The following is a 23,186-nucleotide window of genomic DNA, read 5'->3' on the forward strand; positions in this document are numbered from 1 at the left end:
TGGAGACATGTTCTCTGGAGTGATGAATCACACTTCTCTGTCTCACAATCTGATGGACATGTCTGGGTTTGGCGGTTGCCAGGAGAACGGTACTTGCCTGACTGCATTGTACCAAGTGTAATGTTTGGTGGAGGGGGGATTATGGTGTGGGGTTGTTTTTCAGGGGGTTGGGCTTAGCCCCTTAGTTCCATTGAAGGGAACTCTTAAGGTGTCAGCATACAAAGACATTTTGGAGATGGCCCCTTCATGTTCCAACATGACTGCACACCAGTGCACAAAGCAAGGTCCATAAAGACATGGATGACTAAGTTTGGGGTGGAGGAACTATATTATCCTGCACAGAGTACTGACCTCAACCTGATAGAACATCTTTGGGATGAATTAGAGCGGAGACTGCAAGCCAGGCTTTCTCGTCCGATATCACTACCTGACCTCAAAAATGCGCTTCTGGAAAAATGGTCAAACATTTCCATAGACACACTCCTAAACCTTGTGGACAGCCTTTCTAGAAGGGTTAAAGCTGTTATAGCTGCAAAGGGTGAACCCTATGGACTAGGACTGGGATGTCATTAAAGTTCATGTTCGTGTAAAGGCAGGCATCCCAATACTTTTGGCAATATAGTGTATCAAACACTAATCCTTTGATCCATAACTGGGAAACATCCACTTCCAGTGCCACCAAGTCTAAGTATACCCTAAAGTTGAAATCCTCTAGTAACATCATCTCCTCCTCTTCCCCCAACTAAAGAGGCAGTTTGACCACATATTACCACTCTATGTAATACCTATGGATCATTTTTTGTGATAATCTCCCTTCAGTGCCATGTGACTTCATCACATTATCAACTTGCATTTCTGTAGCAGTTCTTTTTTCCAATTTTTTATGTAAAAAGCAGGGCTGATCGTGTGATTAGATCTTGGAAGACAACGTATGGTCCCTTCACTAATGTATTTCTATAAAGGGAAGGCTTTTAATATATGTAAAGAGATTTTTTTTCTACAGAACTATGTCTTTATTCTGGCTCAGTGACTTCCATGTTATATACCAGTAATCATTTAGATATATTTTCAGAAAAAAAATAGTCTATCATGTTCACAAAGGTGTTAAATCATTTGTATGTTATGTGCTTGGTAGGTGTATTAACAATGAGCTCCAGTTAGCTGAAGTTTGCATATTACATTGCATCATTATCCCAGGAGATTTGAATTACTCCCTCCCTGTGCATGCTTATTCCATAGGGGAAATAGCAAAGTAGCATTAGTAACTGGAAGAATTCCTCTCCCTCACTCTTATGTATTTTTAGGTATCTATAATCTGATTGCTAAGGGTTATTGCACATCATCACTGCTTCTTGTACTGAGTTATTGAAAAAGAAGAGATATTTACGTGCTTAGAATAACGAAAAAGCCCTATAGCTCAATCAGACAAAGTGAAAGAGTTAACTAAATATGCTGATGCCACAGCATCATTTATACTCCATCTCACTGTATTATGAATGGGTATTTAAGCATATGCATATTCCCCCTGCTTCAACATGGTGACGTGTTACCTCTTGCTGGTGAGATGAATGATTGTAGTCTGAGACATGACACAATGACATTAACCTGTAGGTAGCTAAGTTTCAATAAAAATATCAATCTAGTTGCAGATCCATTGGCTGGATCAGCAGAGGACTTAAAACTTACTTTGATGCCTAAAGTCTAATGTGACAAATTACACTAAATATACAGACAGAATTGTTTTGGCCACTCTGTGCTCCATTGCCTTCTCTGTAGCAATGCTGCCAGACTGAGCTGCGGCAGCACTGTAAGGGTTCATAAAAAATCACACCAAATCTTTTCGCACTGGTCATGAATGTTTTAACAGTGCAGTCTGACGTCCTATAGATTCAGTGTCAACAGCTTACTGTTGCTCTATATGGAGAGGAGCATCTGGCTAGCAAGAAAGCAGATAAATCCAGCTGTTTATTTCAGGATTTCTCATATTATTTATAGCATATTGTATTTTTTAACTGACCATATTCTGCAGTGAGTGGATAAATAAAACCAACTGACAAGCAAGCATTGCAAAAATTTGCAGACAGTGCTGGAAAAAATGCTTATCGGGTTTGGTAGCATACTACAGAAAACACAAGTCAGAGCAGGTCTTCTCATACACCCCGAACCCTTTGAAATGGGAAAGAGTGACACCTTTTAGTGAAAACATTTTCCAGGAAAAAGAGACACCTGTCACTCCAACTGTCATGCTGACTTCATAACTGATTGGTGATACTAGCAGACTTCCAGAAGGTGATGCTGCAATGGATATTTTTTTCATGCAATTACAGAAACACCAGCAAGAGTCAGCTTCAAAAATCGAGATACCTAAAAGATATAAATCCTTCAACACAGAGATGTCTGTTTATGAAACAGGTTGTTTGACTCACTCTTGGCAACATAAAGCAGCATGAAACTCAAAAACAAAAAATGTGTATGTTGCGGCTTACCAGTTCTTAGATGTGGTGGTGGCATTCGTTTTTATTTTTTAGGCTGTTTTTCCCCTTTATTTTCACTTGTTGATCCAGCCAGTAGGTTTGTTATTTTTCAACTTCCTTTAACAGTCCAAGCTGTCCAGCAAAAGTGCCAGTTAGAAGGATTAGACAAACCATTTAAAGCGTAACTAAACCTATGTCTCTTCTGCAGCACATGTACAGTATTTGTCTGCTAGGGAAAGGTTAGAACCTGCATGAGGTTTTATTGCTATCTGTGGAAGGAGAGAATATCTCTCCATGGACTCGTTCTCACATGCAGCAGCCCTTGCTACCGCTTTGAAAAATGATCCACTGTGATTCAGTTTTCAGAGGGTGGTTGACAGGCAACTGGGTGGTGATATGTCACCTTTTTGAGCCCTAAAAAAGCAGAACACATAACTGAGTGCATTGAATGAGGTTGCAGGGCAGTTGTGGTGCAGCCCCATTAAAGTGATACTAAACAGAGAAGTGTTAATTGCCATATTTAATTGACATAAATCATATGTATCATGCTGCTGTATTGTTTTTTTCTTATTACTTACTTTTCTTATTACTGCAGCGCTGTTATGTTCCTTATTCTTTGGCATCTGCAGGGAAAGATCTTTGGGAGAGGCTTCTATTACTACATGAGTCTGATTTGGTGCTGTGCCAGTCACATGATTAAAAAAAAAGAGTTAAATTATAAATATCAAACAAACTGTTTTACAGCTCCCTATAAATGTTTATTGATTGAACATCAAATGTAATCAATCAGCATACTATATCCTGTCCCAGTAGTGTTTAGCAATAAGAGAACATGAAGAAGGAAGAGTGTATATACCCTCATGTGTGATAATAAAGTCCTATGGACTGCACAGATAAGAAAAAGGAGGAAAAAGAGAGCTTAGAAGGGAACTGAATATGAGCATGCTCAGTAGAGGACACCAGTTAGTCTACACAATCTCAGCCTGCAGTGAGGACACAGTGAGTGGCTTTGTGAGTATGCACACTCTGTTATATAAGAAGTAATGAGACTTTTTCATTGTCTGGGTTTAATAGCACTTTAAGGGGTGCTACTAAACCCACACAACTGGGCCTTTATTTTTTGGCGCAGCAATGGTATGTGTACAGCCCTGAGCAGCTGCATGTTTTTGTTTAGGTTAGGTGGGCAAGTGTGTGTGTGTGTGTGTGTGTGTGTGTGTGAGGGGGGGAGGGGGGGGGCATGGCTTAACTGCCTGCTTTCAGAGCGCCCTGGCCAAACATCTTAATGAGCCTGAATAAGGACACAGATGGCAGAGAACATCTGACAGAGCTTCTAACCCTTGACTATCCTATGCAAAGCTAAAAAATAGTTTACCAGGGTTTTACTTGATGTACTGCTGAATCAAGTGGACCCAAAAATTATTTGGTTGTCAAATATCTATTTTGTGAGTTGGCAAATCACCATAATATGATTGTATGGTATTTTACTTTTTTTTGGGGGGGTGTATAGATGGGGAGGGAGTGCTGTGATGCTGGCTAAGGATTTTTTTCTATTTTTCAAATCTCTGCACCCTATTTGTACAGGATTGTGCCTAAAAAAGGATGAAGATGGTAAAATAAGTGGAGAAGTGTAGCATTGCTAAGAGTTTTCAGGGACCTTGGACAGAGGGATCAAGTATACACAGGGTTACAGTTTTTCCTGCATACACAGTTCTTTACAAAAATTAGGATATTTATTGAATATTATGATGCTAATTGTGGAATTTTATTGGCAAAATAAATTAATAAGGGCAAGTTATTTCTAGATAAAACAAAACAAAACAGATAGAAGCTGATTGGTTGCTATGAACAGCTGCTCCAAATTGTGGCTACTCTAGTTTTGATCATTTTCCCTCTGAGTGTTCTGTTGAAATATAGCTCTAAAGAAGTATGACTGCTACAAGATATTGTGACCTTTACCATTTCTTTCATAGTTAAATACTGTATATATTTCAGGGGCATATTCACCACAAGGCAAACAAGGCATTTGCCTAGGGCAGAATTTTTCAGGTGGGCAGCAGAAGAAGGGACAGAAGAAGAGACATATGTGGCATGAGGACCAGGTGGGATCCATACAAGGCTGCAGGCTGCTTGATTGTGTATGCAGAGCCCGACTCTAGTTCCCGAGGAAGTCCGGAGCTGTGAAGGTGTCTCTCTCTCTCTCTCTCTCTCTCTCTCTCTCTCTCTCTCGCTGGGTGGATGGGGGGCTGCATGGTAGTGGGTGTACGGGGGGGGGGGGGTGGAAGGCTCTTTCAGCTGGGGGGTGGGGGTTGGTTGGTGTTGTCTGTGTCAGACTCTCTCTGTGATGGAGGTGGGGGAGTGCCGATTTTTGTGTTGCCTAGGACAGCACAAAACCTAAATACACTGATATAGTTACATAGTTGGTAAGGTTGAAATAGGCACCAGTCCTTCTAGTTCAACCTGTGTGGATGTGTGTTTATGACAATACCATTTCCCATATCCCTGCAATATATTGCATTTGCTAAGATGCCCATCAAAGAGTTTCACTTTAATGCCTGGTCTCCTCCTGCGTATACTCATCTTGTCTTTGTGTCCCCATCCTTTAGTTTGCTACAGAGATGAAAGTAAAATACCTGGTAATTGTGGGTATTAAGATCAAATGACACACTCCCCTTCTCCAATATGACAGTGCTGATGTTTAGTTATTGGCCCAATGGGAGCGGGGGAAGGGGGCAGAGTCATCAGGACTGTGTAAGCTTTAATTGGAGCTTACATATAGCTTATTATGCTTGCTCCTGGGTGGTGGAGTGATGGAGGAGGTGAAGTTTTAGATGCTGTAAAAGCTGACTTAATAGTGAACTTTACTCTTTGCCCTACATAGGAAAGCACAGGTACACTTTAATTCCAAATCTCCAGTAAAAACTGTCAAATCCTAAACCAGCAGACAGTGCACCACACACTGCACATTTTCTTTCGGATGCTCACTTCCATAAAAGTGCTCTAGGGTAGGGGGACTTGCGATAGGGCAGGAAGTTGGAAAAACATAGCGATCAAAGACAGCAGTACAAAACAGATAAAGAAATACAGAAAAACATCGAGACAACACATATTTAAATAATTTTTCTCTTTTATATTTAGGATACTTTTATGTATATATATATATATATATATATATATATATATATCTATATATATATCTCCTAGATTGTAAGCTCGAAAGAGCAGGGCCCTTGACCCCCTCGTGTTTTGTTTTGTTACTGTGTTGTCTCATGTTCTGTCCCCCACTATAATGTACAGCGCTGAGCAAACCTTTTAGCGCTATGTAAATACTGTATAATAATAATAATATATATATATATATATTTATTATTATTATTATATATATTACCTCCACTCAGTACCTCACTCACTGACCACGAGATTGCCAATCATTTCCAAAACAAGATCGACGCAATCCGTAAGGACATTGTCAATTCACAATCTACCTCTCCACCTAGCCTCCATCAGCCCCTCAACTCTCCCCTCCTCTGACCTCACAACCGCACTGCCCCCCACTATACCTAACGCCCCGCACACTACAACCTCCCCAACACTCCGCTCCTTCAGCCCTGGTACCACTGAGGAGGTCACTAAGGTCTTCACTGAAGCTCACCTCACCACTTGCCCCCTGGACCCTATCCCCTCTCAGCTCCTCCAGTCACCCCCCTCCTCCATCATTCGCTCCCTCACCCACATCTTCAATCTCTCCCTCTCTACTGGCACATTCCCCTCCTCTTAAAGCACGCACACATCACCCCCATACTCAAAAAACCCTCCCTTGACAGCACTGACCTAAACAAACTTAGACCCATCCCTCTGCTGCCATTCACTTCCAAGCTCCTTGAGCACCTGGCCTACAATTGCCTAAGCGCCCACCTCACTGATAACAACCTCCTTGATCCACTACAGTCTGGCTTCCGTCCCCTACATTCCACCAAAACCACCCTACTGAAAATCACTAACGACCTGCTAACCGCCAAAGCTAATGGCCACTACTCTGTCCTCCTGCTCCTCGACCTCTCCGTGGCCTTCAACACAGTTGACCACCCCCTCCTTTCTAAGCTGCACTCCTTTGGCATCAGAGACGCTGCTCTCTCTTGGTTCTCCCCCTACCTATCCCAACGCTCCTTCAGCGTTACATATAATGCTGCCACCTCCCCCTCTCTGTTGGAGTCCCCAAGGCTCTGTCCTCGGACCCCTCCTCTTCTCCATCTACACCTCCTCCCTTGGCAAACTGATACACTCCCACAGCTTCAACTATCACCTCTATGCCGACGAAACACAAATTTACCTCTCTACCCCTCACCTCATTCCCTCACTCTCCGCCCGCATCGCCCACCTCCTGAACGACATATCAGACTGGATGTCGCTCCATTTAAACCTGTCCAAAACCGAGCTCCAAGTTTTCCCCCCAGCTTGCGCCCCCCCTTCCTCTCTATCACGACTAGCAACGCCACCATCAATCCCACCCCACATGCCAAAGTCCTGGGTGTCACCCTGGACTCAAACCTTTCCTTCCAACCTCATGTCCAATCACTATCAAAGTCATGCAGGCTCCACCTCCGCAACATCTCCAAGATACGTATGTTCCTCACCCCAGACACTACTAAACAACTCGTACACTCCCTCTTTATCTCATGCCTGGACTACTGCAACTCCCTTCTCACTGACCTACCCAAACACATGCTATCCCCACTCCAGTCTAACCTGAACTCAGCGGCTAGACTCATCCACCTCACCAACCGCTCCACATCTGCCACCCCCCTCAGCCAATCCCTTCACTGGCTCCCGATTTCCCAACACATTAAATTCAAATTACTAAGTCTGACATACAAAGCCATTCACAATGCTGCCCCAAACTACCTAACTGACCTGATACCCAAATACTACCCTACCCGTGCCCTTCGCTCCTCACAGGACCTCCTACTCTCCAGCTCTCTGGTCTCCTCCTCCCATGCCCGACTGCAGGACTTCTCCAGGACTTCCCCCATCCTCTGGAACTCCCTACCCCAATCCATCAGACTGTCACCTACCCTCCTCACCTTCAGGCGCACCCTGAAAACCCATCTCTTCAGGGAAGCCTACCCCATCCTCACCTAACAACCGATCTCCTCCACTCCTCCTACCACTCCATCCCCCACAGCCACTTCCTCCTGTACCACTATCCCCTCCCTCCTAGATTGTAAGCTCGAAAGAGTAGGGCCCTCGAACCCCTCGTGTATTGTATTGTACTGTATTGTCTCATGTTCTGTCCCCCTTGCTAATGTTGCTGAGCAAACCCTTTGGCGCTATATAAACACTGTATAATAATAATAATAATATATAATTTTGGAAATAAATTGTGTTGAGCTGTTCTTGACCCTAACAAACATGCAGATATTATAAGTGTAGAATACTCAATGGAGTTGATTCACTAAAGAAATAGAGACTGTTTACTTGGCAAAGAATATTTTCACTGCGGCCCATTTACACGTATCCCTTTTTGGTGTGTTTAACACCCCGTTCACATGTGTGTGAATTGGATGCATTTGAAAGGCATCTGATTCGCATGACAGCTGAACTAAAAACCTTTCCTATGGAGCCGGTTCATATATGTGCAAGTTGGCCTCAGTGCAATTTTGTAAAAGAGTCCTATGCCATTTTCAGTCCAGTTCAGGTGCAATTTCCAATCTCATATACTTTAACAATTTGCCTTGGAATTGCACCTGAACCGCTTAACGAAATTGCACAGGACTGTTTCACAAATCACAAACCAGACTCGCACATATGTGAACCCAGACTCAGTCATTCTGAATGGCATCCCAAGGCATTAACCCAGTGACCCCTGATAGATACACATGTATTACTGTGCACCACAATAGATGTTAATGCACTGCAATTCTTTGTGCTGCATCAGGAAAAAATGCTGCATATCTGTCGTTCGCTGCGTTTGGTGCATTGGCAGCCTATGCATTTGAATTGGCTGCCTTAGCACAACACATCTTAATGTTCGATATCCCGTGCATGCATTAAAGTGGTTGTAAATTTCAGACATGAAATATGAAAGAAGCATATCCCTCTGTAGTGTGTACGTGTTCCAATTAAGAACATTGAGTGTCATTTCTGGCTGCTGCTTTGTTCCTCTACTATCAGCATTTTCGTTACACCAAGAAAAAAAAGGTGACAGGGGAGCGATTGCCAGTGCACAGGTTGTGATTGACAGCCTCAATTCTGTTCCTGTGTGCTGTGTGAAGGGAGATGTGTCCCTTCCCTCCAATCAGCTCTGAAAGCTCTCCTCACTAAGCTCTGCAGAGTGTAATTTCATCTCTCTGCCCCCTGCTTTCTGACAGCTCAGACAAGCTTCATAAACTCTGGACTTTGAATGGCTGTACTGTAGAGAAGAGAGGGCTTCAGATAAACATGACTACGTATGTTTATGAGGAATTGTTACATCTCTGTATCACCTGAGGTCAGTCACTTCACTGGGTATATGTAAGGATTTACAACCACATTAACTCAATGGACCTGAATGGCGTGAAATCGTGTAAATGGTCCCGTAGCAAATGCTTTGGTGACTTTAATCAGCAAATTACTTGAAAGCAAAATTTTTTTTTCTCTTGCATATGATTTTCAGGAGTAAACGCACCGTTAGCTCATTATGTGAACATTTTTTTTTTGCTATGTGAACACGGTCCAGTAAATCGATCCCGTAGCCTAAACACACAGATAGCAGACCTTTCAGCCTAACAAGTACAGCAATAACTCAAGATGTCAAGAAATGACTTTTTCATCACTCTGTCATTCCCTGTCTATCAGTATACAAATAGAGCTATCACTATGTTATGTATTTTAGTTGTCTTTTTTGGCTTAAAGCATGCTGTCAGACAATGGCAGGACAAGCAGGGGATGTGTAGAAGATGTACAGTAGATGTTTGATACAAACGTTTTTGGTTTTGGTACCTGTATGACAGCAAGCCCCCTAGGCCAGAACACACATTTAAGAAATGATCAGCTTTGCTGACAACAAATCCAACAAATCTAACAAAATGCAGGCTGCTTGGCAGTCTCCTGTGCTGCACAGTGCCACTGGATTTTTTTCAACAATTTAATGTCAGCAGATAGAACCAGGTAGGCTGCCATTGCTAATCAGTTTCTGTGAATGTGATTTGGATGTCTGTGGCTATAATACTTTCTGAGCAGCTGCATTGAACAAGCACAAACATGCAAACAGGAGATGTGACCTTCTATTTAGGTCTTCTAATCACCCTCAAGAATTAGCCATAGTGCCCCTTCAATGCTCACTATTGTATTATTCTAGGAACACCAGTTTCTAAACCATGTGGACATGCAGGCCAGGTATTTGTTGGTGTCCTTAAAAGAGAAGTATGAGCTTTACAAAAAAAAAACATTTATACTCACCTAGGTGAATGCAGCATCGATCTGATACTGCATCTGTCCCCTGGTGGCTCTGCAGTGAGAACTAAGCGATCAAACACCACTGATCACTCAGTTCTGCCCCTTTGCTGTGACTGTTAGTCTCTGGCTCTCTGCTCTGCCACTCCAGTGATTACTGGAGTGCTGGGCTGTGGAGGGGACAGCTACTGCTGGCTCAGGCTCTCAGCAGATCACTGAGAAACTGAGCCAGGTGATGGTCCAGGCTTCTGGTTAGATCCCAACTATACACTCACTGGTCACTTTATTAGGTACACCTTTCTACCCGGTGTGGTGTAGCCCATCTGCTTCAAGGTTCGATGTGTTGTGTGTTCAGAGATGGTATTCTGCATACCTTGGGTTGTAGCAAGTGGTTATTTGAGTTACTGTTGCGTTTGTATCATCTCGAGCCAGTCAGCCCATTCTCCTCTGACCTTTGACATCAAAAAGGCATTTTTACCCACACAACTGCCACTCACTGGATATTTTCTCTTTTTCAGACCATTCTCTGTAAACCCTAGAGATGGTTGTGCATGAAAACCCCAGTAGATCAGTGGTTTTTGAAATACGTAGACCAGTTCGTCAGGCACCAACAACCATGCCACATTCAAAGACACTTAAATGCCCTTTCTTGCCCATTCTAATGCTTGGTTTGAACTTCAGAAAGTTGTCTACATGCACTGTGTTCCTGCCATGTGATTGACTGCAATTTGTGTCACCAAGCAATTTAACAGGTGAATCTAATAAAGTGGCCGGAGAGTGTATTTATTTATGGTACTTGTATAGAGCCATCAATTTACACAGCGCTCTACATATATTGTACATTCATATCAGTCCCTAACCCTCAAGGACCTTACAATCTAAAGTCCCTAACTCACATTCATAAATAAATCTACTGGGGCCAATTTAGACTGGAGCCAATTAACCTACCATCGTATCTTTGGAGTGTGGGAGGAAACCGGAGTACCTAAAGAAAACCCACACAGCCACAGGGAGAACATGCAAACTCCAGGCAGGTGGTGCCGTGGTTGGAATTCTAACCTACAACCTTAGTGCTGCCAAACAGAAAACGGGTCACAAGAGTGCAGAACGAACTGCACTTCTATGATCTACAGGACTAGTACACCAAAAGAGTTTGGGTCTACTTCTCCTTTAATGTCTCATGCTAAACACAGTCAATCATTACAGGCATACTCAGAACCAGAGAAGCCTGCAGTATGGCTGCAATGGAATGTATAAAATCCCCGATTACTATTACCAGTATAGACTATTGGAATGTAACATGGTTGCAGAGTCCTCTGGATCCCATACAAATACAGTATCTATCAGAATGAACAAACTGGACTTTAATGTAAAACAAAATACAATAAAGCTGCAGCAGCTATAATTTATATTAACCTCTTTAACTGACAATTGCACAGTCACGCACCACTGCACCCAAATGAAATTTATGTCCTTTTTTTCCCCACAAATGGAGCTTTCTTTCAGTGGTATTTGATCATCTCTGTGGTTTTTATTTTTTGCACTTTAAAAAAAAAACGACAATTTTGAAAAAGAAAAAACAATATTTTTGACTTTTTGTTATTAAACATGTCCAGTGAAAACATTTTAAAAATCAAATTTCAGCATAAATTTAGGCCGAATTGTATTCTGCTACATGTCTTTGCTAAATCCCAATACGTGGAAATTAATTGCTTTACGTGAAAGTTATAGCGTCTACAAATGGCGATATATATATTCAAATTTTTTTTTATGCTAGTAATGGTGGCGATCATCAACTTATAGCGGGACTGCGGTGAGCATTCTGACACTGGGGGGGGGGGGGGTAACTGACTGTCACTGAAATCCCCAGTGACATTAATACAATGATCAGTGCTAATAAAAGCACTGACACTGTACTAATGACACTAGGCAGGATGGGGTTAATATTTGGGACGATCAAAGGTTTAACTACGTGCTGTGTGTGTTTCACTGTGTGCTGTGTTTTACTAGGGAGGCATGCTGTTTTGTATTGCTCTGCTATGAATAGAACATAAAATAATAGAATAAAATAGAAAAGAATGAACAAGAACAGAATTGAATACAATAGAAAAGCATATAAAAACAATATAATACAATGCAATGCAATATAAAAGAATAGAATAGAATAGAATAGAAAAAACAATAGAATAGAATAAAATAGAATGTAACTGTCTTCCGAAATTCGAATTTTGAGCAGAATACATTTGAATTGCATGGAATAGATTGGAGTAGAATAGAATAGAATAGAACAGAACAGAAAAAATAATAGAATAAAATAGAAATAATATAACTGTCTTCCAAATTTCGAAAAGAATAAATTCAAATTTGAATGCAATAGATTAGAATAGCATAGAAAAGAACAGAATAAAAAGAGAATAGAATAAAATACCTCTGAGGACATGTGTGTACACGAAACACGCTGGAGGGAGCCTACGTGCTGACGTCACACCGATGGGTCCGTGCTTTGGAACGGCGGCAATCTTGGTATGTGACATTTTTTTTTGTTCTGCACATGTCAATGCTGTACCATGTACTTGTATGAAAATGTATCCTGTTCTCTTTGTATTGCTTCCTTTGTTTGAAATTCCTGGAGTTCCAGTGCCAGTCCCTCTGCTTCCCTATTAACAACTAACCACACTAGGCAGGAGAACAAAGCATGGTCATTTTTCTAGCTGTGCTGGAACTCAGCCTGCTCTCCTCCAATGATCAAACTTCTGCTCACACACTGACCTGCACAGCCATTCACTGGGTAGATCAGTGCTATGCTGTTTCTCCTCCCTTCGCTCTCTGAGCTGAGAACAGAGGTTATGTCATCACTTATACAGTGAAGTATAAAGGTAAAAAAGAAAAAAAGGTATTCATAATATTTTCTATATCTATACACAAATGTGTTGCCTTTCATTTCTATTTTAAACTGAATGGGTTGTTGTACAATGTGAGGGTTTACGTATTCTTTAAAAATGTTAATTTTGCCCAATCATCTGTAGTCATTGTTTGAGAATCCTGACAGCTGCAGGTTCTGAATACATTAGCCAGCAATGGGAGATTCATCCACTGGCACTACTTAGCATGGATGGTGGAATCCATGAAATCCCTATGTGTGCAGCGGGCTTGCTGCCTCTGACTGCTAGTTTTAGGAGATTTGGAGTAAGATTTAGGGGTTGTGTCAATGGGCTTTTGTTGACTTCAAACAAGTATTGTATTCTATACAAATCCATGGGAATACAAAACCTGTTTTAAGCCAATCAGATGCAGGCTAGAGGGTCACCTGCAGGTCAAATGCACCTGAGAGTAGAATCTGATTGATCTCAAAAGCATCTCAAACTGATGTCAAACTGCCATGGACACAAGTCCAGAGCCCACTGACACCGGCCATAAGGTTCACATCTCCGTGTTTTCACCTGGTGCATTTTTTGGAAAGGGTCAGGGACTTTTTGAACGCAAAACGTTGCATTTTTGGTTCTATAGACTTCAATGGGAATGCTGCAGAAAAGCATGTGTTGCCTTTTTGATGCGTTTTGCATTTTAAATCTGCTAGTAACAAGAAAAATTAAAAAATGAAAAAAAAAAAACAAAAACGCAGTTTGCAAGTGCAAAAACTCAATGCAGAAATGCCTCAAGTGCAACCTGCATAGGTGTGAACCTAGACTAATGCAGGCCATAGGCGATTCATTTATTGGCCGATTTTTCATCCAAAAAATGAAACATCAGTTGTTCTGTAAACTGATGTTGCCACCAATGATTGCGAAAATTGGACGTTTTTCACAAATTTTCCAGCATGACCGATAAAAGAAATGAGGAGGAACCACGAAAATTGGCCGATGCCTTTGCCCTGCTAACAGTGCGAAAATCGGCCGATTATTCTTTCGGACGAAAAATCGGCCGATAAACGAACCGTCTATGGCCTGCATTAGTCAGTATTGGCAAGGCTCAGCTGCAGAGAGCCCGGAGGTAACACTGGTGATTAACCCATTGCACTCTGTCTGTGTCTTTGGGTCACAGCTTCCAGAATTCAGTTCCTTTAAATACACCCATTCAGCTGCCTGTACAAATCTCGGCTCACTTCACCTTGGGGTTGCACATTTTTCCTGTGATTTGTCCCACATATAGCAACAATAGTATGTTTATTGTAGGAAACATCGAGAAGTTATTTTCTAACTGAAAGAGAGGAGGTTTTTATTTTGTGTATTCTTTATTTGATACTAGAAAAAAAAATATTAATAAGAAAAATATTGACATAAACAATAAGAAAAGGTTCATTTCTAAAGCATTGCTAGGTCTCATGTGCACAGGACATCAAATACAGGTGTTTGACTTTTTTTTTCCTGCCTCTAAACACAAACTAACGCTATGATAGCCTATGTGCCTATGCACACACAATGCATTTACAGGCATTTTGAGGTGGAAAAAGAAATGCAACACCTAAGTGTTCAGGACAGGAACGTTTGAGGGGGAAAAAAACAGCAAATGTGCATAAACACGTTAATGCGTTCAGATGCGGTCGCACGTTTCTGTGTTGATGTAATCCAATTGTCAGAATAAATGAATATTCGGGCCACAAGAATGTCTTAATGCCAAACCCCAAAATGCACATAAATGCACACTAACACACATGCTAAATGCGGCTTTAGGCACGTTTTATTCATGTGTGTTCTCCTGTGTGCATCAGGCCTAGTTTACATAACGAAGGAATACGCATATCACCAATATATCGCTTCCCAGCCACCAGTCAATGAAAAGGGATACTGCTTCTCTGAACGAGCACTGAGCCTGGGTTCACACTGATGCGGTGCTGGATTTGCAGCGTTTTCTGTGCAAATTCCACACCGCATCAGAATCGCAGCCCGTTCATTCGAACCACTGCGGGTGTGTATGTTAAGTTAACAACACCCTGAAATCAGTCCGCAAAACGCGGTGCAATGTGCAGAATCGGATCGCATAGGTGTGAATACCCATGCGATCCGATTCTAGTGCAGACCAAAAAAAGGGTCCTGCACCTTTTTGGTGTGGTGCAATTAGAGCCATACAAAATGTAAGGCTCCAATTGCACCATACACAATTTGCACATGATTTGCACAGGAATGTGGTTTCGCACGTGATTTCCACAGGAATGCGGTGCGGTTCCGGTGCAAATCACATGCAATGTACCGAACCACATATATGTGAACCAGGGCTTACTGATTAAAAAGTGCTGGCTGAGGCTAGGCTTTCATTTGTGTATTGTTTACTTTGATTCACTAAAACTGGAGAGTGCAAATCAGGTGTAGCTGTGCATTGTAGCCAATCAGCTTCTAACTTCAGCTTGTTTAGTTAAGTTTTGACAATAAAACCTGGAAGCTGATTGGACACTATGTACAGCCGCACCAGATTTTGTACTCTCCAGTTTTAGTAAATCAATCCCTTTATTGTCAGCCAGGCTGTTATTACTACAGAAGGCACATTGTTTATTTACTATTAACCACTTGACAACTGGGCTATAGCCGAATGATGGCTACAGCACGGTTGTCCAGTCCTGGGAGGGTGTCATATGAAATCTTACCAGAACATGCCCCCCGTGCGCACCCAGTGGTGCCCAGCCGGCGCTATCAGTGATCGATGTGTCCTACGGACACAGGTGATCACATGACTAGGTAAAAGGCCAATCACAGCAATCTTTTACCATGTAATCAGCAGTGTCCAATGACACAACAGATCACAAAGTAAATACGGTTGCCGGTTATCGGCAGCACTTTCCTCACACTGTCACAGCTTGAAGAAAGTACTGCCGATAACCTGCAAATGTCACAGCGCACATCCGCACTAATAATCAGGCACTGATGAGCAGTGCTGTCCTGTAGTGCCACCCATCAGTTCCCAGCAGTACCACCCATTAGTGCAGCGCAGCAGTGCCATCCATCAGTGCCACCTATCAGTGCCCATCAGTGTTGCCTTTGAGTGCAGTCTCATCAACGCACATCAGTGAAGGAGAACAATTAGCTGTTTTCAAACTTTTATAATAGAAATAAAGAAATTTTTTCGAATTTTTTGCTTTTTTTGTTTGTAGTGCAAAAAACCCCAGTGGCAATTAAATATCACCAAAAGAAAGCTCTATTTGTGTGAAAAAAATGATAAAAATGTAATAATGGTACAGTATTGCATGACTGCGCAAATGTCATTTAAAGTGAAAGCTGAAAATTGGCCTGGGCACAAAGGGGGTTTAAGTGCCCCCTGGGCGAGTGGTTAAATATAACCACACATGTTGCAGTTTCATTGCATGGTCTCTTTAGGGTTACTATCCATTATGAAATACCAGGCCATGCATAATTAGATTTAAATTGAATAGATTGTTCAGATAGGCTCCCACTCTGCATAGTAGTTAGTAAATATACAAAAGTTTGTTCATAGAGGATGTAATAAAATGTTAAAGTGTCTTGATAGATTTAGATGCAAGAAATACTATACTATATGAACCACAGCATCCACAGCATCTGCGCTTGACTTAGATGATACTTCTCAAAGCTGGATCAATATATTTCTGCATCCTTGAATGTATTCAGAATATTGTTATATTGTATACATGTTTACATGTGTGCCTTTATATTATATATTATATAAATATTATATATATTATTATATTCTTATTACAATATTATTATATAAATAATTTGCTAATTAAATTTGCATTATGTAAGAAGAGCAGTAGTAGCAGCTGAATCCTTTACCATCCACACAAAGTACATCCGCTTTACAAAAATGACACTCTTGCATTAAAGTATGATGTTAAAGGACTACATTTGATTTTCTAAAGCACTGGTTGTTAAAAACTATTTTCTTAAAAGAAATACTAATTTGCACATTTGTGCCAACTTTTGTTGCATCTCATTGTAGCTGATCTCCCACAGCCTCTTTGCAGCCAATTCCTTTCTGCATGTTTGCATGCCATCAATGGCTGCCTGGCATTGCTTAGGGTGGATTTCTGGACAGTTTTGAAACATTTGCACCTTCAAAGGTTTTGTGATAGGGTGACAACTCAAGAGCACAACTGAGAGAGCAAAGACAGTGCACTGTCACCCTATCACAGGGAGTGGCTGAATAAGAACCTTCTTGGCAGGATCACCAGATATTACTTTACCAATATGTTAAAACGTACATGAGATTTTCTGATTGGGTTTACATATATTTAAATACCTAAAACAATTATTAAAGTGCATCTGAACCCAAGAACAAAAATATAATATATTGCAGTGTACCAATCCTTAGACAAGGTGGCTGCATTGGTTTTTTTTTTTCTTTTTCCCAGGTGATCCTGCCAGTAACACACTTCCTGTGACATGCAGCAGCTTTGGCACCCTGGGACACCTTCTCTTTTTTCCCTTTCTCAGCCTGGGTTCCATGGAGCTCTAGGGTTCCTCCGGAAGTTGCTAGGGGTTCCTTGCACAATGACCAATTTCTGCCTTTCTCACTGACACCATTGATCTTTTTTGCTATCTATAAGGGGGAGGGAGGGGTTCCCAATGATGACAGCTGTAAGGAGCATTCTTCCCACTGACCATCACACTAATGTATCATGAGATGTAGATATAGTCATTGTTAGCAGGGGTTCCCTGAGATCAGAAAGTGACTTCAAGGGTTCCTCTGTGTTGGAATGGTTTGTAAAGGCTGGCATAAGGCAAGGTGTTCTGTAGCCCGCAGAGGCAGAATGAACAGATAGGTTACTTTCACATTGCTCTGAAATAAAAATGCATCAAAAATGCATATGTGGTTTTGCCACATTGTTCTAAATTTAACACAACGCCTGATGCATTTTTAATGCAGTTCTGATGCGTTTGTGTTGCGTTTTCCTCACAGTACTTCCCACTTTTCTAATGCGATTTTCATGTGATTTCCAGTAGGACTATGTAGTGCGACTTGCTTGTGATTTTGATGCAACTTCAATGTAACTAGTTGCATCAGTATAGATAAGAAGCATCCCTATGCGACTTAGATTGATGAGTGGATTTTTTTAACCCTTACCTTTCCTCTCCGATCATCCTTGCTGCCTAGGGCTAGGTTCACACTAAAGAAGTTTTGACTCTTTCTTCAATTCTTCCTTTGATAAATCGATTGATCCTTTGATCTGTTCCTTCCTTTGGTTGATTAATTGATCCTTCCTTCGATTGATCAATCCTTCCTTTGATTAGTCTATACTTTCTTCAAATGATCCTTCCTTTAATTGACCGAACGATACTTCCTCCGATCAATCAATCCTTCCTTCGATCTATCAAACCTTCAATTGAAGGAAGGATCAATCGATTGAAGGATAAACCGATTAATCTAAGGATCAATCGACGGATCAATTGATGGGTCGAAGGATCAATTGATGGAAGGATGCAAGGAAGACTTAAAAGTTGCAGCGTTATGAAAAATTGATGGATGAAGGATGACCAGGGAGGAGAGGTAAGGGTTAAAAAAAATCAAACCAAAGTCCACCAGGCACCTTTTCCAAAATCGCGCTGTGCTGATTAGAAGGGCACCATTGAATGGAGTGGGACCTCCCTTGTCATGCGATTCTGTGAACTCGGGATTGAGCATTTCCTACAGGTGTGTTGTGTTTTTGATGCAGTTTCCATTCATTTTAAGGGCCAATTCACACCAAAAAACGCACATTGGATGCATTCCGGATATGTTTTGCTTATTAGCCCTAAGGGCTAGTTAACATTAGATGCAGCCCAGTGTTTTTTTTTTTCTGCATCATGCACAGTGTTTTTCATGTATTCCAATGGTCCTAGTTCACACCAATACTGAGCACTGACAGCAGTCAAATATCTCACAAGGAGCACAGCTGTAAATGCATCTTTAACATTTTTCAACAGTGCCTGAACAATCCTTCTCCCCCTTCTCCAAGCATATATCATTTGTCAAGAGGCTGGAATTAAAGGAAACATTGGCTAGTTCACACTAGATGCAGTCCAATGTGTTTTTTTTCTCCATCAAAAATGCATTCACAGTGTTTTCTATGTATTCCAATGGCCCTAGTTCACACCAGTGCTGTCAGTTCCTCAGTTTCCGGAGCAGAAAAAAAGTAGAACAAGCTGCATTTTTTCTGCACAGAACCATACTGGAACATAGCATACTGCATCAAAACTGCACTGGAACCGCGTGTGGTGTGAGCTGCAAGCAAAAAACGTATCTGGAATGCATCTGGAGTGTTTTTGTGGTGTGAACTGACCCCAATGGAGGAATGCGAATTTGTGCATTTTTTTTTCTTTTCCGGACCAAATGTACCAAAATTGTAGCATTCAGGACTTTGAAAAACACAAGGCACTGGCAACTGCCCAGTATGAAGAGTTCCATAGGATTTGATGGTCAGGCAATTTTCTGATCAGTGTGAAAGCAGCCTATGATCAGCTCACTTTCTGGCAGGATCAACAAGTATGTTTTTGTAGTCATCCAACAGACATGATCCAACACTTTGAAGGTTCTATAGGCAGATGAAAAGCCATAAGAGTCCATTGTTGCGGTTCCCACATGATTTCCCGCAGGAGCTGTAGAGATGACCTGTGTCCTCAGTACATCATAAAGCGGACAGGGCTCCGCTGGTCCCACACACAGCAGGCTGTCACTGTCACAGCTCATCATCTGCAGGGATCTGGGGCTCCTGCTCCCAGGGGTCCCGATGGTGGGCGTTGGATCCGGAGTTGTCACCTTCTTTAGGGTCCAGGGGTGGAGTTCTCTCTGGGGTCCGCTCCTGGTGTGGTCCATCAGTCTGGCAGGAGGCGGAGCTCGACTTTCCCTCTATTTCTAGGAGGAGGAGGCGGATCTAAGGAGGTTATTTCCAGCTCATTTCCAGCCCAGCCTGTCTGATCTGACGTCGGCTTGCTCCCGATCTCTTACTACAACAGGCAGCTTTGTGTGCCGATGTCTGAGCCGGAGCATCCCTGCTAGTTGTCACCACTTGTCACCGGCGGAGGGAGAGAAGGGACGAGGTAAGGCACAGCACTCACCTGACATGATGATCACCTACCTGCCCACAGCTTGTCTAGGCAGTGCCCAGGGAATGAACCCTTCACTGGCCAATCCCATCCCAGCTCACCATGGCATGCCTGCAGAATGACACCCCAGGACCCATCCACAGCCATGTGTCTTCCATCGCTCTCCATCATTGTGTGCCATTGGTGTCTAGGCTTGCTGTGGCTTTAAGAGGTGATGGCATGCAATGGGGGTGGGGGGTGTAGAAGAAATGAAAGGTAGAGCACGTCTCTTTGTCTGTGCTCTCCTATTCTGGGGACACCAGTGAGGAAGTGACACCATCAGAGATACATATATATATTGTTCTTTTTTTTTCTTTATTCCTCTAGTCATCGGGGGAGCCAATCAGACACCTGCATAAAGACATTTTTTTGGGGGGATCAAGGAGGATTGTCTGACCTGTTCATCTGAATCCAATCCAAGAGGAAATTTGATCACATTTGGGAATTTTTACAAGCAAACTGGGATCTATGAGTGGCAAGGTGATCAAACCGAAGGAAGAAAAAGATGCTTCTAAGGGTAAGCAGCTGATCATTAACTTCAATGAAAGAGAGAGAGAGAAAGAGAGAGAGCGAGAGCGAGAGAGCGCTGTCTTTGGTGCTGGTGACCTTTTACCTTGGAGCCTTTTGTGGTGTTGTCATTATACTTGTGTGACACTGGATCTATGACACACTAAACAAACCCCCTTCACTTCATTATATATTATATACTGCATGCCTACACATCAGCAACAGGGTCAGCCCCATGCAGGGGGAAGGGTCAGTCCCCAATGCTGTAATGTCCCCTATTGGCTTTACAAGTTCTGCTGCCAGCACTTGGACAGCCAAGATCAGCCATGACAGCCCTGTGTCAACCATTTCATTGCCAGACCGCTACTTTGTTACAGGTTGCAGACCCTTCCTGAATGAATGGTACCCAGGAGGCATATGATGTCACCATCCCACCCCCCAGAGGTGACACCAAGCAATTAACTGTTCCTCTCTCGGATAGATCATGCAAATAAAGAAAAGGGTTGCAAGAAGTGGATGTTTGTTAAGATGTAGCTTCCCCCCCCCTATTGCCTTGCAATCGACTGGCTTTGCTGCTGGATGTAAACTGGGTGACAATTGCCATGGAGACAAGGAGGGCAGGAGGAGGGGGTGGGGGAGGAGAGGTGTATCACACTGCAACTGCATTAGTTTCATTTGCATCCTCAACACCAGTAGCTGGAGCAGCAATAATGCAGAGGTAGTCAGCACAGACAAATAGAAGTTCACCTGAAAAGTAGACAGACAAACCGACACACAGCAGGGAGCTATCCAGAGCTGGACCCCGATCCATCCACCATCCACTGCAAATTCAGTAGTTTGCAAACTTTTCCCTGAGGGGTGGGAGACAATTGCATTGTTGGGTTATTCATATAGATTTGTAAGACAACATGAATATTTATTATTATTTTTATATACTTAGGTATCGTGCAAGCTGAAAACATAACTGTCTGTCTAGTTTATCTATCTATCTATCTATCTATCTATCTATCTATCTATCTATCTATCTATCTATCTATCTATCTATCCGTCTATCTATCCTTCTATAATACATGCAAAACACTACTTTGTTTGTGTATCTATCTACCTATAAATTATGTCATCCTATCTGTATCTAATATATATTGTATATATGAGTCTATGGTTTGCTATGGTTAGCTATAGTGTACGGTTAGCTCTACTATTTTAATCATTTTTGGCAATAAGGGACTGCGTTGAATACTGATTTTTTTTTTTTTAGAAAACAGCAAAGGTTTATATTTCAATTTAATTTCCAAATGAATATTGGATCCATTCACTTTGTGGCTTTGAGACTAGTATAATCTAGGAAATTACTACAACTGAATTAGCAAATGTAAAATGTTTTCCGCAAAGGAGAGGAATATGCAGCAAGTTTTGGTAATATCTGATAACACATTGCTAAAGAAGACCAGCCTTTATTGTATATTACGATAGGTTGCAGTACAATAGTTTTCTGTGAATTGTACATCTGTATGCTGATGATCTTTGCTAGATTTTAATTGATGTAATGATACTGAAATGTACTCTGCTTTTGTAATTAAAAAGTAGCAGAACTTTTCTTTTTATTTTATTTATGCTAAATGAGGATTATTGAAAGTGTTGTGTTAATTAATAAGCAGTATGGCCAAGAGAGGGTCTAAAGGTGTTCATATCTGCTCAGATTTACTTTTTGTATTCTTGGCAATACTGGAAACCAGTCTTTGAAAACTGCACCACTGTTTTTCACTTTAAGCCAACACGCCTGCAAGACAATCATTTATCACCTAAACGAATTCAAATAATCTTTAGTAGATCTGACACCAGAAGGTATGAATCATTTATGTAAAATTGAGAGAGGAGTAGAAACAATCTTGTGTACAGCAGCTAATTTAGGCATCCATGTGGTACGCCTCTGAAACCAAATCCATAAAATGTTATAACATTTCATTCTGCAGCATCTCACAAAGAACGTTACGCAATGAGCATCTTATTCTAACTTTGATTTTCACAATGGCTGGAAGCTTTGCTTTTACTTTTGCTGCTAGAGCTGGTATTTTTTACATTGTATCTTTTTTTGTATTTAAATTATGATTATGTGTGTTGGACCAAAACCACAAGAAAGAAATACATTTGTAGTACAGTATATAAATTAAGATATTAAAAGTGCTGCACTCAACTCTCAGGCTTAATTCATAAAGAGGCTAAAACAGCAGGAAAAGGACCCTTGTTTGAAAGAAGTGACAGTTATTTTCAGCCAAATCCAAGGGGGATTTTAAAAGTACAATCACATGGTTGAATTGTTGGACCTCATTCTTGTGCAAAGCTTTGCGGTTTGGGCCTTGAAATAAAGGTTAAGAAAGCAGGATTTTGGATTTGTAACAACACTGAATTTGCATGTGAAACAAGCTGCCCATAGACAGGCAAATATCTTACAGAGAATGACAAGCGATATGAAATCTGCCTTCCATGAACCAGCTGGGACTGGGTAATATTTTCTGTACAGCTCAGCTGATGGATACGTGTGACTCGTAGTTGTCTTTTTCTGTATAAAAAGATATTGATCAGACCCATTCACACATCCATGTGTCATCAAAGGCAATGTTACAGATAGAGCCTGTTCACATCTGTGTGCTGTGCTGCAGAGTGATTTTAAAAATAAATCTGGTCTATTTTTTGCCCACTTTCATGCATATTATGGCCCATAGAAGACAGGGATATGTATGATGTATTT

General features: G+C 41.6%; 1 protein-coding gene across 4 annotated transcripts in view; it reads left to right on the top strand.

Moving 5' to 3' along the window:
- The window catches only part of FGF13 (fibroblast growth factor 13), a 489,250-nt gene that overhangs the window by 34,607 nt on the left and 431,457 nt on the right, over positions 1-23,186 (top strand). Inside the window, exons 1-2 of one of the 4 annotated variants that reach the window (XM_089684977.1) lie at positions 19,715-19,885; positions 20,258-20,447. Coding sequence is in view for 3 of the 4 variants with exons in the window: in XM_089684975.1 (XP_089541101.1) it covers positions 20,399-20,447 (49 nt within the window). In the remaining variant the exon portion in view is untranslated. Of the gene's footprint in view, positions 1-19,714; positions 19,886-20,257; positions 20,448-23,186 lie in introns of those variants that run through there. The other 3 variants (XM_089684974.1, XM_089684979.1, XM_089684975.1) reach the window with 3 other exon arrangements.

This window comes from Staurois parvus, unplaced genomic scaffold (genome assembly GCF_062004578.1).
Source record: "Staurois parvus isolate SC_StPar_1 unplaced genomic scaffold, SC_StPar_1.0 ptg000361l, whole genome shotgun sequence".
NCBI classification, from domain to species: domain Eukaryota; kingdom Metazoa; phylum Chordata; class Amphibia; order Anura; family Ranidae; genus Staurois; species Staurois parvus.